Source organism: Heloderma suspectum, chromosome 1 (assembly GCF_057233095.1).
Source record: "Heloderma suspectum isolate Gila_16-S chromosome 1, 16-S_ref, whole genome shotgun sequence".
Taxonomy (NCBI): domain Eukaryota; kingdom Metazoa; phylum Chordata; class Lepidosauria; order Squamata; family Helodermatidae; genus Heloderma; species Heloderma suspectum.
In genome coordinates, this window is record NC_139458.1 from 77,877,446 (window position 1) to 77,895,299 (window position 17,854).

Here is a 17,854-nt window from a genome sequence, read left to right on the forward strand (position 1 = left end):
CTCCAGTGGACCACATTTTGTCAGAACTCTCCACGTAAATAGAAGCATAGCTTCCAAATCCCGGGAAGTACTAGTCCCCCTCTACTCAGCACTGGTGGAGTATTATGTCCAGTTCTGGGCACCACATTTTAAGAAGGATGCAGACAAGCTGGAGAGGGTTCAGAGGAGGGCAACAAAGATGATCAGAGGACTGGAAACAAAGCCCTATAAAGAGAGACTGAAAGGACTGGGCATGTTTAGCCTTGAGAAGAGAAGACTGAGGGAGATATGATAGCGCTCTTCGAGTACTTGGAAGGTTGTCATAGAGAGGAAGGCCAGGATCTCTTCTCGATCAACCCAGAGTGCAGGACATGGAATAATGGGCTCAAGTTACAGGATGCCAGATTCCAGCTGAACATCAGGGAAAACGTCCTGACTGTCAGAGCAATACGACAATGGAACCAATGACCTAGGGAGTAGTGGGCTCTCCCACACTGGAGGCATTCAAGACGAGGCTGGACAGCCATCTGTCAGGGATGCTCTGACTTGGATTCCTGCATTAAGCAGAGGGTTGGATTCAATGGCCTTGTAGGCCCCTTCCAACTCTACTATTCTATGATTCTATGATTCTAACACAGTGTCCTGTGGAACGGTGTGCAGCAAGATTGGAATCTTTTGTGTGGGGAGTTCAACCTTCCGCCATATCTGACTGAGGGTATCACAACCTGGTTCATAAAGTTTTTGCTGGCTGCTCAGGTGGGCAGTGGGGAAAAGAGGGTGGAGCACCCCAGGGCTCCGTAGGTCATGGGTTGCCCATATGTGCTAAGGGAAAAAGCTTTGGGAAATAAAAGAGCAATTTGGTCCAGAGAAGTGGCCAGGGGGACCATGTAACCTTTTCTCCACCTGTTGCTTTTCTGCTGAAAACATACGATTGGATTGGAACCCCATGAGGGGAAAGCACCTTGAGGAGGTGGAAATGCAAGAAATCAGGAATGTCATGGTCGGGATTTTGTTACATACATTTGCATGTAACTTGTAAGTTAGGTCCTTAATCAACCTTTACTTTCTGTGTGGAAGTGAGGCAGAGGTAGAAATCCCTCAGAGCCTGTTGCAGGTTGTGGTATGAGCAATGGGTATAGAGACACAAACCAATATACTGACCAGAGGGAAGTGGGGAGAGGAAAGAAGATATTAAAGCTGGAGGGGGAGAAGCACAGGGAACAGAGATAGCCCATCTCTATGATGCCTGAGACAGAAAAATGCAGTCATGTTCCCCATGAAGGTAAACACAATTAAAATAATATACCTGCCTTGCAGTTAAGCACTATCCTGGTAACCACAGGCAACAAGGAATTCCATGCAGGTGAGTGAGTGGGCTGGTGGGGCAGGGCTGCAGTATTCCATCCCTCCTTGCACCCAGAGTAGAAACCAAGAGGGCTGTCAGAGGAGGGAAGCCCCTTCCTGCTACAACCAGCATAGGAATGCAGCAGGTTGCTGCAGGAGGGGTGCAGCTCCCTGTCCCTCCTCTGCCTGTCCCTCCTCTGCCAGTCCCCAGCAGGCTAGAAAAATGTACAGCCCCTTAATAATACACCACATACATATGTAGAAGCTAAAAATACCTGCCTAATAGTCAAGCTGACCTTGACAAAGAGAGGACGGGTCTCTTCCTGAAGGTAGAAGTAACTGCCGATGCAGTATACCCAGCCAATCTGAGGCCTTGAGGGAAAGTCAAGGAACCAAACACTCCACACCCTTAGCTGGACCAGTCTGCACTGCCAGCTGGGGCCAGTTTGCAAAGATGTACACTGTAGTATGGCAGCATGCAATGGAAATGTTTTCTTTTCAACTCCTGCTGCATCCATGAACTACAGATTTGAGGGGTAGTGCTAAGATGCACTGCTACTGCGAACAGGGCTGGCATCGGAGGTGGGCACTGTTGGATGCCTGCCACTCTGCAGGGGGCCCACTGCCAACTCTCAGAGCCTCAGGGCCCTGCTCCTCCTCCTCTTGCTGTCACTGTGTGTTCACCTGCCCTCTCTAAGCATGACTGCAGTGGCCAGCATGATCACTGGCAATAAGAGGTTCAAGCTAAACTATGCTGGCATTTTTGGTAATTTTGCCTCACCCCTTTTGCTTTTGGCCCCACCCACCACTGGAATGCAGCTCCTGAGAGCTTCTCCAAAATGGAATTTGGCCCTTGGGCTGAAAGAGGTTCAACACTCCTACCTTAGTGCTATTAAAACAGTAGGCAGTGGTAAAACCTAACTGAGGAGCTATCTGTTCTGGCAAATAAAGGTGCACTGGATATAATTCTTCAGAATTAATCTGACATACATGAGATATCCTGAATCTTCTTGAAAATAATTTTCTTGCAGCAGCAATCCAGCAACCTTTTCTGTCCCAGAAAAAACAATGTTGGGGCCCAAGGATGTTGGTTCCCAAATCAACTGTTTGCCCAGTCAATATTTCCAATTTGGCATTCATACCAGTTATGAAATTTTGGGTTTGGGCATATCTGAATACTCCAACCTTTATGTGCAAGTAAAATCCATCTAAACCCTGGAATTTGATACTGGAATTTAAGTTTGCAGAATTATTCACAGATTCTGCTACATAATTCTATATATACAAAACAAAGCCACACCATGGCTGCATGTACCAGTTCAGGGGGACAAAGCAGTTATGACCTCACTCACTTTGTTTGATTGTTTGTCTGTTTTCATGTGCATACGTATGTGAAAGAGAGAGAAGTTAGTTAGAACATTGCACAAGATTATGAAATATTGAAAGACCTACAATTAAAATACGATGTTCAGATTTCAATATAAGAACTTTGCATTAGGAAGCTAACCAATATGCATATAAAACCATCACTAGTCATTGTTTTGCAACCTTGTATTTATACAAATTATAAGCAAAGCAAAGAGAGATCGTTACCTTGTCATGGTGCTGGAGCTTGAGCACCTCAATGACATCATGAGCTAAACTGTGAAGTGACACCCAAGACGGGAAGGTCATGGCAGAGAGGTCAGACTAAATACGATATCCGGGGAAGGAAACGGCAACCCACCCCAGTATTCTTGCCATGAAAACTAAATAGATCAGTACAACCAGAGATATGTCAGTATACCATCGGAAGATGGGACTCTCAGGTCGGAAAATGGTCAAACTGCTACTGGGGAGGAACAGAGGATAAGTTCAACTAGCCCCAGATGTGATGACGCAGCTAGCTCAAAGCCGAAAGGAGGGCTAGCAGCCAATGGTGCTGGTGGTGAACGACGAATCCGATGTTCTAAAGATCAACACACCATAGGAACCTGGAATGTAAGATCTATGGGCCAGGGCAAATTGGATGTGGTTATTGGGGAGATGTCAAGATTAAATATCGACATTTTGGGTGTCAGTGATTTCACATCAAATGACCACCAGATCTACTACTGTGGACAAGAGGACCACAGAAGAAATGGAGTAGGCTTCATAATTAATAATGAAGTGGCTAAAGCAGTGCTTGGATACAATCCAAAAAATGACAGAATGATCTCAATTTGAATTCAGGGTAAGCCATTTAACATCACAGTGATCCAAATATACGCCCCAACCACAGATGCTGAAAAAGCAGAAGTAGATCAGTTCTATGAGGATCTGCAGCACCTACTGGATAGTATGCCAAAAAAATATGTTATTTTCATTATAGGAGACTGGAATGCTAAGGTGGGTAGTCAAACGACACCTGGAATTACAGGCAAGCATGGTCTGGGAGAACAAAATGAAGCAGGACATAGGCTGATAGAATTTTGCCAAGACAACTCACTGTGCATAACAAACACTCTCTTCCAACAACCTAAGAGACGACTTTATACATGGACTTCACCAGACGGTTGACACCGAAATCAGATTGACTACATCCTTTGTAGCCAAAGGTGGCGGACATCTATGCAGTTGGTAAAAACAAGACCTGGAGCCGATTGTAGTTCAGATCATGAACTTCTTATTGCACAATTTAGAATCAGACTAAAGAGAATAGGGAAGACCCACAGATCAGTTAGATATGAGCTCACTAATATTCCTCATGAATATGTAGTGGAGGTGAAGAATAGATTTAAGGGATTAGATTTAGTAGATAGGGTCCTGGAAGAATTATGGACAGAAGTTCGCAACATTGTTCAGGAGGCAGCAACAAAAAACGTCCCAAAGAAAAAGAAAACCAAGAAGGCAAGATGGCTGTCTGCTGAGACACTGGAAGCAGCCCAAGAAAGAAGGAAAGCAAAAGGCAACAGTGATCGGGGGAGATATGCCCAATTAAATGCAAAATTCCAGAGGTTAGCCAGAAGAGGTAAGAAATTATTTTTAAACAAGCAATGCGTGGAAGTGGAAGAAGATAATAGAATAGGAAGGACAAGAGACCTGTTCCAGAAAATTAGAAACATCGGAGGTAAATTCCAGGCAAAAATGTGTATGATCAAAAACAAAGATGGCAAGGACCTAACAAAAGCAGAAGAGATCAAGAAAAAGTGGCAAGAATATACGGAAGATCTGTATTGGAAGGATAATAATATCGGGGACAGATTTGACAGTGTGGTCAGTGAGCTAGAGCCAGACATCCTGAAGAGTGAGGTTGAATGGGCCTTAAGAAGCATTGCTAATAACAAGGCAGCCGGAGATGACGATATCCCAGCTGAACTGTTTAAAATCTTGCAAGATGATGCTGTCAAGGTGATGCATGCCATATGCCAGCAAAATTGGAAAACACAAGAATGGCCAACAGATTGGAAAAAATCAACTTATATCCCCATACCAAAAAAGGGAAGCACCAAAGAATGTTCCAACTATCGAACAGTGGCACTTATTTCACATGCCAGTAAGGTAATGCTCAAGATCTTGCAAGGTAGACTCCAGCAATTCATGGAACGAGAATTGCCAGATGTACAAGCTGGGTTTCGAAAAGGCAGAGGAACTAGAGACCAAATTGCCAGTATCTGCTGGACAATGGAGAAAGCCAGGGAGTTTCAGAAAAACATCTATTTCTGTTTGATTGACTATTCGAAAGCCTTTGACTGTGTGGATCATAACAAACTGTGGCAAGTTCTTGGTGGTATGGGGATACCAAGTCATCTTGTCTGCCTTCTGAGGAATCTGTATAACGACCTAGTAGCAACGGTAAGAACAGACTAGGGAACAACGGAGTGGTTTAAGATTGGGAAAGGAGTACGGCAGGGTTGTATACTCTCAGCCTACCTATTCAACCTGTATGCAGAACACATCATGCGACGTGCTGGGCTTGATGAAGCCAAGGCTGGAGTTAAAATAGCTGGAAGAAACATTAACCATCTCAGATATGCAGATGATACCACTTTGATGGCTGAAAGCGAGGAGGAGCTGAGGAACCTCATGACGAAGATGAAAGAAGAAAGTGCAAAAGCTGGGTTGCAGTTAAACTTCAAAAAAACCAAGATTATGGCAACCAGCTTGATTGATAATTGGCAAATAGAGGGAGAAAACGTGGAGGCAGTGACAGACTTTGTCTTCTAGGTGCAATGATTACTGCAGATGCTGACTGCAGCCAGGAAATCAGAAGACGTTTACTTCTTGGGAGGACAGCAATGACAAATCTTGATAAAATAGTGAAGAGCAGAGACATCACACTGACAACAAAGGTCCGCATAGTTCAAGCAATGGTATTCCCCGTAGTAACCTATGGCTGCGAGAGCTGGACCATAAGGAAGGCTGAGCGAAGGAAGATAGATGCTTTTGAACTGTGGTGCTGGAGGAAAATTCTGAGAGTGCCTTGGACTGCAAGAAGATCAAACCAGTCCATACTCCAGGAAATAAAGCCAGACCACTCGCTTGAGGGAATGATCTTAAAGGCAAAACTGAAGTACTTTGGCCACATCATGAGAAGACAGGATACCCTGGAGAAGATGCTGATGCTGGAGAAAGTGGAAGGCAAAAGGAAGAGGGGCCAACCAAGGACAAGATGGATAGATGATATTCTGGAGGTGACAGACTCGACTGGGGGAGCTGGGGGTGGCGACGGCCGACAGGAAGCTCTGGCGTGGGCTGGTCCATGAAGTCACGAAGAGTCGGAAGTGACTGAACGAATAAACAACAACAAATTTATACAAATTATGTATGCACATTATTCTGTACAGACACAATCATATGCAGATTGCAAAGTTTCCACTACATCAAAATAGTTCAAAATTAAGTTCATGTGAAATGCTCTGAGGGGGTCTGGTAGCTTGCCCATAACTGTAGAACATCCTTTCCCCCTGGATCCTTGTCAAGGTCTGAACAGATCTCAGAAGTATTGCAAACCTGGGCAGGTATTTGGTGGCCATGGCTATGCCAACAGGGAGAATGGGGTTGTTTGTTTGTTTGTTTGTTTGAAATCATGTATCAGTTGTAGTCATTTGGCATTTGTTTTTAATGCATTGTTACTAACTTGGAGCTATTTAGCACAAGGTAGTGATCTAATGACTTGAGGCAGGTGGCGAAGGAGAGGGCTTTTTCAGTGGTGGCACTCCAATTGTGAAAAGCCCTCCCAGAGAGGCTCACCTGGCACCTACGTTGTGGCATTTTTGGCACCAGGTAAGACCTTTTTATTTCCCCAGGCTTTTAGTCCTTTGTTTTTGTTTTTATATGTGTTGTTGTGTTTGTAGATCTTTACCCTGCACCTGGTTTTTACTCTGATTTTTACTCTGGTTTTCTTCTGTTTTAAAGTTTTAAAATATGTTTTATCATGTTGCATTTTAGGATTTTAATTTTTGTGACCCGCCCAGAGAGCTTTGGCTATTGTGTGGTATAGAAAGGTAAATAAATAAATCTGAACACAAATAAAATTACATGTACTCATGAACTCAGCATCCTTTGCTTTTTGGACACCATCTGCCTCTACCACAACCCAGTAGCTTGCTTTAATACAATGCAGTTTCTTATATCTTGTAGAGTTTGCTGACAACAGTTGAGGGAAAGTTGACTCTCCAGCTTTTTTGTGGATGGTGATGACAGCATGGTAGTCAGTGGTGGTAGGAATTGTTGGCTGAGCAGGTTGCCGCCCTGCCGCTCCAAAACGAAGAAGCAAAAAGAACCGGCCAGTGTGTGCGTGTCCCCTTTCTTCCGTGCTGTTTTCCAGCATGATCATTGCTGGCTTGCCTCTGACACTGCTGATCATATAGCCACCAGCCAGTTTAAACGTTACTATGGTTTTAGTTGTTGTATCACGCATGGTATGCATGGCAGCGTGCAAGTGCAACTTACCCTCTCCCCAGCCAGGAAAATATAGAGGATTTACTTGGAGGGTGATCATGCCAGGTGATCCTCCTGAGACACAGGATATAATAATACAAAAAAAGGAGAGGAAGCCGAGTTGTTCAGCATCCTAGTCAATCCAATTGTGTGTGGGGGGAATGGGCGGTGGCTAAGGTGCACGGGCCATTGAGCAGCAGCAGCATGTAAAAGGGGGACAGACCAGGCAGCTGAGCTAGCCAATAAAAATGGGGCTGGCTGAGGCTGGGGGACTGGCTGGAGTAGTTGCTTATTTTCTTTTTTGTTGTCTCAGCCATTTTGCTTCCTTTTCTTCGGCACCACCAGAAGATTAATTAATTTTGGGATCTATACTTTAACTTGTGGATTGATTTGAGTTTGAATATGTGTGTGTGTGTGTGTGTGTGTGTGTGTGAGAGAGAGAGAGAGAGAGAGAGAGAGAGAGAGAGCGTGCTCTTATTGAATTGTTCTTTTTCTTCAACCTTTGATGTGAGAGGAGCCAGCAAGAACAACTGCAAACTGAACCAACCGTATGCAAGACATATTTTCTTTTCTTCCTTTTATCCTGGGGTGGGGAGTTGCTGTATTGTTGCTGCTGTTGCTCTTTAAAAGATTATTGCATTTCTGGTTGCTGTGTGCCAGTGGATTTTTTAAAACCCAGTTCTGATGGTTGTGAGCCAGTAACATTTTTTTTCTTAGCAAGATATGATTGCTGTGCGCTTTGGGATTTCCTGCGTAGGATATGGTGGCTGTGAGCTTGGGATTTCCCCTCCAATCCCATATATGTTTGCAGTAGGGCTGTGTGTGTGTGTGCGCGTGCGCGTGCGCGCATGCATACATGTTTCAATCGTTCTGGGGTTGCAGAAACACAAGTGGTAAATGTAGGATAGGGGGAAAAAGTCGTGATATTAGCTATGTCTTTTGGTAGCATATTTATGGTCATATATGTGGGCTATGTGAAACTTCCACTGATAACAGCTCGTCTGATGAACTTGGTAACAACTTGCCTGATGAAGAGATCTGAAGATCCTGAAAGCTTGCACATTTTTGAGGGGTGACCATTAAGTTTGCTTAATAAAGATATTGCCCTAATATGGAATTTGGGTTTTTTTTCTTATGGTCCAAAGAGTTACTTTTGCTTACTGTAGCTTTAGTAAACCATGGACATATTTTAGCCCTGCTCTTTAAACAGCTTCACGGAATTGCAGATGAACTGGCTGGCTCATAAAAACAGCATGTTTATGCAGATTAGTCATCTGGTTTACTCACGTAAATATGAATTCTGCACATAAATATGGGTATATGTGCAAAAGAAAAAAGAAGACATGATCTTCAAGCATGGTGTTATAAGAGTTGCTTGTCATTTATAGTTACTTACATCCAGAGCTATTCTTCAGAAATTCTAACCAAAGTATGTTGGTGTCAGTTATAGGATGAACTTAGCTTGGAATAGCTGGGTTGAATGTATGGAGTGGTTTTACTTCTTATTCTCAGCTTCACATCTGTAAAATAGGAATAACAATGAACTTTTTTTGTTATTGGGGGGTGAATCAGATGAATGGCTAAAGATTGCAAACTCACTTTCTACCAATTAAAAACTGTCTTTAGGAAAGTTTACTAAAATGCTTCCAGATGGTTTAAGGAAGTGAGCAATGCCACATGCTGTGCAGAAAAAGAACAAGAACATCCATATATGCCATTCTGACTTCAGGGGAATGCTCATTCCTCACCCAAAATATCTCTTTTGTAATATTTATTTATTTAAGTGTAATAGTTGTTATTAACAGCTGAGTGTGAAACAAAACCCATTACTGTTTTTTAAAAATCAGCTTTTTAGCCAAGGCCAGCTAAAACATTTTGCTGCATGATGTGGGTTTCAGGGCTGGTGTCAAGGATAGCCATGGCTGGGCACCTGCCAAGGGCCCACACTCCAACCAGGGCCCACTGACAAAAGCTCCCTGGATCTGCATCTCCTCTTCACCATTTCAACCAGCTTGTTCACCTGCCTCTCACTCTGGCCCAGACAATGGTGGTGGTGAGGAGGAGGAGCAGGAGATGCCACTGCCTACTTGCTCACTGTCTCTCTGCTGGTCAGGGAAGCAAGTGGTAGCAATGAGGAGAAAGAGCAGCAATGGCAGCTAGTGATGGTGGTGAGAAGACAGACTCACTGGGGAGGGGAGCCACTGAGGGTGACTTGCCCAAGGGCCCTCAGAAACCTGGAGTTTGATGGGTTTCCATGGGAAATTTGTGGCATGATATTGGGGCATGATTTTTCTTGATGATGTTCCTCCCATGGTTCCTCCCAGATGTTGCCATCCCCACCAATGCAGCAGTGCACAATTCAAAATGGCTGCTACCTTGTCCAGAAAATTGGCAATATCTCCCCAATTTATGATTATACAGCAACCATTTATGACTCAAATTAACAGTAATTGTAAACTCTAAGATACTGGTCTATGTTTAGAACTGTTGTTAAGATGCTAATTGTAGAAAGGGAAGAATCCATGTTTTTGCAATGAGGTGCTTTATAAATAGCACCTCAACAATGACATCAATCAAAATTTGGGTAGAAACCAATATTACAGATGTTCCCAACCATGCTTGGGTTCCCAGATGTTGTTGGACATCACCCCTGATCATTGGCCATACTGGCTGGGGATGGCGCAAACTGTAGTCCAACAATATCTGGGGATATTGTTTAGTCATTCTCATGCATGCATATTTCTCCATGGGTTTTCAAGTCCTGAAGTGATGTCCACTAGTTTCCAGTAAGGCAGCCAAGATTTTTGGAGCAGGATTCTGAATTGCTGGTACTGCACTTTTTGATTTGAAATACATTTTAGTGAATTTATTATAGATTCATCACTGTTGCACAACCTTGGGCTACTGGACACCAGAGATTCATTCCTTTTAAGGGTTTACTGCTAAAACTACCCTCTGGAAATGATCCTACAATTGCAGGGTTTCCACTTCACCAACAGTAGTTCAACCGAGTTTTTATTTCTTTTGAAAGACACCATACTATCGCTATGCATCCAAGGGAAAAGGTAGTGCAGAAGGCCTCAGGATTCAGACTGAAACAGACTTTTTTGGGCAGTATCTCCTTTGTAAAAGTAGCAACCACTCGTTGTATTCCCTTTCTACAGCATTCTTCTCAACTTGAGGAGGAGTGCATGCCAGCCAACCGGAAAATAATCAGTAAAATATCAAGGGAATTTGCATGAAGACACCACAGAAATGAAATAACTAAATAATGATGTTACCAGAGAAGTCAAATATAAAATAATACGGGCAAATGCTGCCTGAATAAGCAAGCAAAAGCACTGTACAGTGGATTTCCTTCCTTTACACTGACATTTCCCCTGGCATCAGGTCAAATGAAGAAAGCCTTGGAAAGGAAAAATATCAGATCTTAAACTCCACCATATATTCTCTCATGTGATGGAGCTGAAAGCTGTGGGTATCTTGGAATTACATGGGGCTGTGAGGGAATATATATGTAGACTAAGGAGTGCACATTGCACATGACAGGGAAAGAGAAGTCTATGACTGAAGAAACAAGCATGTGGTTTGTGAATTACTTGCTCCTTTTTGCTTAGTCTGTAACTGGCCTTACTAACACAGTCAGAGAAGATCCCTTCCTGCCTCCTGATTTAGAAGGAAAGGTCATGTTAATTACATGAGATCGGCTTATTAAATGTCAACAGAGGCAGGAAGCATCCTAATGGACAATGGTTTGATTATGCATGTGGCTCAGTGAGAAAAGGAAGCAGTGAGGCTCTGTCTTGCTATATAACACAGAAGAGACCCTAATCTAGGCTGGGCACTAGGAGCCACCAATAGCTAGCAAAAGTCAATTGCCTACTAGACCCCCCTCTAGTGGGGACAGTGATTGTGCACTTGTGCAAGGTGAATTGCATAGTCTGTGGATCTAAGGTAGGCAGCTGCTGTTTCACAATAGTGATAATATTGTGCAGACTCTGCAGGCCTTCCCCTATGCCAATAGCTGACAAAAGAGAGCTTGCTATTCCAGACCCTCACTTAGGGATGGCGGAGAATTCCGCCACGAATTCGTGGCGGAATGGCCTCCTGCCCCCCTACCCCCCTGCAGAATCCCCCCGGGATGGCACTTACCTGGGGTGGATTTGGGGTGGCAGCGGCAGCTCCGGCGGCGGCAGCAGCTCCAGCGGCTGGTCTCCTGGCCAGCTGCGGCAGGGCTGCTGCCGCTGCCATTGCTGTCCTTGGACCATGATAGGGTATGCAAGAATTTATGTACCCTATCATGGCTAACCTAAAAAAACAACAAAAACGCAGCGTACGCAAATGGCAGCGGCTATGGTGGCTGCCATTTGCGTTCCCTATTTTTTGCCGATTTATCTTACGTATTTATGTAAGATAAAACGGCGAAAAAAAGGGGAACGCAAATAGCGTAGTGGACGTAAATTCTTACGTAGCCTATCACGGTTGTCTGGCTGGACGCAAATGGCGGCCGCTACAGTGGCCACCATTTGTGTCCTCACCAGGCCGTCCGCGGCCGGAAATCTGGCTGCGGACGGCCCTGGCCGGCTGCTCCACGGCCTGGCCGCAGAGCAGAGCCAGCTGTCGAGGATTTCGGGGGGGAGGACTGGATCGCCTCCCCCCCCCCGTTGAGGATTCCGCAGGGAGGGCCGGAGCAAAAGTAAGTGAGTTTCGTACATCCCTACCCTCAGTCATGGCTGATATATGTAGGTAAACTGAATTTCACTTACTAAAGCTGAGATGGCTGATGATACAAGCCCTTTTGGCATTTATTCACTGAGCTGAGGTGTTCTACTGCTCCTAATCAGCATTTTGACATTTGAATGTGACTTTCAAAATGGCCTCCTGTGGAGCTGTGAATGATGGAGTACATATAGAGCTCGAAACCTCTGGAGAAAGACTAGTTTAAGAACAAGTTGTGAACTTAGCCCAGGAGCAAGCAAGGAGTATGTAAATCAGGGGTGCAGAACCTCAGACCCGGGAGTCAAATCCACCTCCCACCCTTAGAGTTACCCAGATGGCAACGCTCCCTTCCCCAGGCCCCACCCCCTTTCTCCCAACCACCAATTGGTTCATGGTTTCCTGGCTTTGGTGCATTCTTTTCTCCATTCTAAAAGGTTGACATTTTATGTATGTATGTATGTATTTAATAATACGTCTATAAGCAGTTTACATTAAAATACAATGTAACAATATAGAAACAAGATAAAAATAATAAATAAAAACAGTTAATAACATTAGATCATAACAATAAAACGGGGCGGTAACAGAGTTCCTCATAGGTCAGGTAAAGCCTGGGTGAATAGGTGCGTTTTCAAGAGGTGTTTAAAATTTGCCACCGTTTCTGCCTTTTGAGGCAGAGCATGTGGGAGAATATTCCAAAGACATATTCTTACTGGCAGTAAGAGCTTCACGCTAAAATATGCTGATATTTCTTGGCCCTGCCCTTTTTGCACTTGGCTCCACTCCTTTTGCCTTCACCCCACCCACCAGTGGAACGTGGCCTCCTAAAGCTTCCCTGAAATGGAATTTGGTCCTTGGGCTAATGGGGATCTGCACTCCTGATATAAATTGACAAGTTCTAGAAAAGGACTTTTGAAATCCTGCATGTATGTCTGACAGTATTTATGTAACTGCTTTTTCTAAAATTTGCAGTTTGTAATATGTGTGACTCATGAAGTTACTATTCTATCTTTTATATATAATAATTTAATATAATAGATTTATGTAATATTTGAAAGTTCATTATACATATTTGCATGAATGTGTATATATTATTGTACCTCGAGGACAATTTTCTCTTTCACTTCCAGTATACATGCTTCTTTCCAGTATACATGCTTCAGCAAGGGATCTCATCAAGTACCACACGACATCCTCATGCGAAAAATGGAACAGGCACTCTCCTCCAACTCCCATGCCCCCCTGCAATGATGAGGGACCTTGATCTCATAAGAAAGTGCTAGCAACATTGTAGGAAAATAAACTCAATGTACAGCAATGACTCGAAGTGCAACATTAAGATTTGTCCTCCCTCCATCCACTTGCACTCCATTTCACTTTGTTGCTGTTTGTTTTCCCTCAGTACAAGACCTTTTATTTATTAGTACTGGATTTCACATTGCTTACATCTGCCATCAGATCACTTTGCAGCTGGATCCTCTTCAGTACAGTTGCTTTAAAAATATGTATTTTATATATTGTGGGGATACTGTTTGTTCCAATGTTTGCATATAGTAAAAAAGATTCTTCACATTTGGGAAAGCTGGGGGGAGCAATATTGTGTTATCCACAGATGTCTATCACTTTCATCAGATCTTGCAGAAAAGATAGATTTTGTAGAAAAGAGAGTGACACTAGACCCAAATCCTTAGGCCCCAGGATAAAAGATAAGGTTCAATTTGAAAATAAGCCGGTGTAGTGTAGTGGCAAGAGTGTTGGACTGGGAGCTGGGAGATCCGGGTTCTAGTCCCCACTCGGCCATGGAAGCCCACTGGGTGACTTTGGGCCAGTCACACACACTCTCAGTCCAACCTACCTCACAGGGTTGTAGTTGTGAGGATAAAATGGAGAGGAGGAGGATAATGTAAGCCGCCTTGGGTTCCTTGCAAGAGGAAAAAAGACGGGATATAAATGCAATAATAAATAATAAATAAATAAATGTTACATGTACTCTGACTGGCTTTGTTTTTGCTCTTTGTAGAATGAAGTTATTGTTGGAGAACCTCTTCAAAAATGTCCTGATCTTGCGAGGCTTTAGAGTAGTGGCCTCCCCTGGCCTCTGGTGCAGCTCCTGAGGCCCCAACACTGTACTGCCAAAATTGCTGGGGCAGCAAAAACCCAGATAGAAATCAGTGATTTGCTGCAGAATTTTAGTGGCAAACTGCTACACAGGCTTCAGAGTGACCAATTCAGCTTGAAAACAAGCTGAACTTCTCAGTTCTAACCTCCCACAGCAGTTTTGCCACTTCAGCCACTGAATTTCAGAAGTGTAGCCTGCAGGAGGGTCCAGGAGGGAAGTGGTCTCCAGACCCCCCAAAGTTGACTACCCCTACTTTAAAGAATCCAGCAATTTGTATGCATAAGATGAATCAAAGCCATCTACTTCTCTCATGTCAACATCAGTAAGTGACAGCGGACCTGGGGGGCATGGTTAGAACAGTGGGGTCTTCCACTCCCAGAATAATATAGCAAAAGGCTTGTTTGCATATATATATCCACAACAAACAAGGAGATGAGAGAACCTTCCAAAACAAGGAAAGAATTACAAAATATACAAAACTAAGCAAGCCTCAGAAATTGTGTGACAAAACGCTGTCCTTTTGACTTACGCATGAACAGAAAACCTGTTGCATGGGGAACAGGGGCAAGCCCCTCTGATGTGGGCCATACTTATTCCAGACATTTCATGCTGTGGTTTCCATCTCCATGTGGTACTGTACAGACGTCATGAAGAAAGCAGGGCAGCACAAGGCTTACAAAGCATACCACACTGGAAAAACAAGCAACAAAACACTAAAGGATTGTAATAGAAGCATGCTGCTGTGGATACAGCCATACAGCAGTATCCTATTATGCCCATGTGCCAGCAGGAGTGACTGCTTGTGCAATGAGTTTTTGCAGTTCTACAAGCAAACCCAAACAAATGCAAATACTCATTTCCGGAAAGGGACAGGTCTGCATAGCTCACAGAAAGGAGCTCTGCTGACCTGTCCCAATCTGGAAACAAGTGTTTCCACGCATTGCCAGGCTTACTTTTAGAACCACAAAAGCCTCATTGCACAAGCTGTCACTCCCACTGGTGCAAAAGAACTAGTGGGAGTGCAGTGGCAGCATAGGATATTGCCCTTGAAGTTTAAAAATAGGGACAGAGTGGACTCCAGAGTGCCTAGAATCTCAGGCATAGGATTAGAAAGAAAAAATGGAAAACTGCTCTTTTCCAATTTCTGCCAAAAACCTGCCAACAGCTCTCTGTGATTTCAAGATTCTCACTCAATTTTTCAGTCTTTAAACACCAGTATTTCATTTACGCTGGCAGTGAGGGAAGGAGAAAATATGAAATTATTAATGTTTATAAATATACTAGTTTCTTGAGTGAAATATCTCTAGACAGACTGATTAAGCAAAATATTTAAGAGCTTTGTCCTTGCAAAATCATAATGTTCTGACAGGACAGGAGAATCTGGTTAAACAACTCCTGCATTTTAAGTTAAAAAAAATATACTACATTCTCTTTCCCCCGTCCACCCCCTGAAGATTCTTGGCTTACACAGACCATGGCAGTTCCTTGGAGACCCAAATGTTCCTCAGTGGAATTTTCCTTGCCATTCAGCCTATTGTGCTGCTGAAAGGTCCTGGAACTAGACATGTGATCATTGGGGTGAGGGGTGCTGCCAGCAGGAGGAAAACCCTTCTGTGCCTTTGAATACTCCCACAAAATATTAAATGGTTATCCGGATCAAATACTGCCCCCCCTCTATCTAGTTAAAGCCAACGGTGGCATATGGCATCAAATGAAAAACACTCCTTTTTATTTTAAATTACCTAACAGGTAACACAGAAGGTGGGGAGCAGTTCTCCCATCCAAGATCTGATTTGCATTTTTTTAAAGTGGCTCATTGAAACAGAATAATGCTCTTGGTAGCTGTAGCAACAATTTCTTTGTGACTGGAGACAAAAGCAAGTGTATGGTTCTAAAAGATTCCCTCGGGATTTACGCTACCCCCCCCCCCACATGTGCATTAATAAAAATAAAGCCGCCGTAGTCCCAAATGATGTCTCAAAAGAGATACAGTCTCTTCCCTGAATGGGGTTATGTGGAGTAATTGTCATGATATGGTGAACAATTTTGCACACAGGAGCTCCAGTGCATGTATGGAACACTCCCCACTTAGACAAAATAATTGCCTATTAATTTAAAGCAGTGGTAGGGAACCTTTTTTGGGCTGAGGGATGAATTAGCTCCGGGCCTGCGTAAGAGCAGTGGGTGGGACCACAACCAAACGTGGGGGGGGGGAGCACAAGCACCCCACTGCTGGCATGTGGTCCCCAATGTGATTTCACACACCCCATTCACATGCTGATACACACACTCTCACACTCACGCACACAAAACGTACTCCTCTCCCCTGAAAATGCTCCCCTGCTACATTTATACTTTTAAAAAACCTGTTTGCAGCTGGAGAGGGGTGATTTTGGAGGGGGGTTTGCAGAGTTGGGGAGGGGTTGGTCCTTTCCTCCCCAGCAGCGACCTCTCTGAAAACACCCCTCATGCTGCATTAGGCTTTTAAAAAGCCTCTCTTGGCACAAATGGAGGCTTTTCCAAAGCCTAAATGCATTGAGGGGTGTGTGGGGGAGCAGGAAAACCTCTTATCTCTGATCAACTGCTGATTCTGGTCTGGGATGGAGAGAGGGTGGGGTCATATGGTATGGGCCATATGGGGACCTCCTGCATCTGGCTGGTGGGTCGGAAGTTGGAGGAGGTGGCAGCTCTTTGCTTGATTCTTTTGTGTGTGGGACTGCTCCCTCTATTGAAAGGCATGGGGAAAGTCTTAGTGTTAATATTGTCACATGGACTGAGGTTGTATGGTTGTTCCCCCCCAAGCTATTAAAAGGGTGAAGAGGAGTCCTATATCAAATTAGAAAAACATTTAACTCCTCATACTGTATTTCGTGAATACTCAGTGCCCCCCTTTCTACAGATGGTAGCCCAGCCAGGCTGAGTAGTTAAGGTATTTGTCCCAAAGACATCTCTTCTTAAGCATGGTTGGTTGCATACACTTTTACGCCCCTCACTGATCTACTAGCCAAACAGCTTTGGCTTGCCTCAGGCTAGGACTTGAAAAACTTTCAAGAGCCTAAGTAGAATCTGTACTTATCATTGTTTTTCATTGGATGTATTATTTTGTCTTCCAAAGGTGTCTGTATATGAAAAAGAAGTTTGATATAATCTAGCCTTTAAAAACAGATGGTCTGAATGTTCGTGACAGGAGTTCCAAAGGTAACTATGTGTGAGAATATATTAAAAATGTCATCCCTAATTTGCTTACTGAAAGACTTAGGGCACAATTCTATGCTTGCTTAGACAGAAAAAAGCCCTACAACTTCCATCATTCCCCAACCAGCATGGCTGGCTGGGGAATGCTGGGAGTTGTAGGGCTTTTTTTCTGTCTAAACATGCATAGGATTGTGCCCTTAAGGAATATTCCAGGGGTGGGGAACCTCATTCAGCCTGAGGGCTGAATTCAATTTTTGGAGAAGCTCTCGGGGGCCTCATTCCAGTGGTGAGCGGGGCCAAAGACAAAGGGGGCGGAGCCAAAGGCAAAAGGGATGGGGCCAAAGTACAAAAATACCAGCACATTTTTGCTTAAAGCTCTTATTGCCAGTCTCTAAGCCTTAGGAGGGGCATTTCAACCTTGTAGAGTGGGGAAAAAACTGCACGAAAGCCAGGAAACCATGAAAAGATTGGTAGTTGGGGGAAAGGGGGTAGGGCCGGCAGAAGCAGGTGTGGTCCTCTGGGACTCCCGGAGGGCTGGACTGGGACCCCAGGAGGGCCAGATTTAGCCTCTGGTGCTGAGGTTCTCCACCCCTGGAA

The 17,854-nt window shown here is 44.1% G+C and overlaps 1 protein-coding gene across 5 annotated transcripts in view; it reads right to left on the minus strand.

The window, feature by feature from the left end:
- Positions 1-2,181: 2,181 nt before the first annotated feature.
- The window catches only part of RAD51B (RAD51 paralog B), a 575,587-nt gene continuing 559,914 nt past the window's right edge, over positions 2,182-17,854 (minus strand). For 4 of the 5 annotated variants that reach the window (XM_084848229.1, XM_084848239.1, XM_084848144.1 and 1 more), the window contains one exon: positions 7,531-8,744. In XM_084848229.1, coding sequence (XP_084704355.1) covers positions 8,665-8,744 — 80 coding nt within the window. In that variant the 3' untranslated portion in view covers positions 7,531-8,664. Of the gene's footprint in view, positions 6,070-7,530; positions 8,745-17,854 lie in introns of those variants that run through there. The other variant, XM_084848233.1, reaches the window with a different exon arrangement.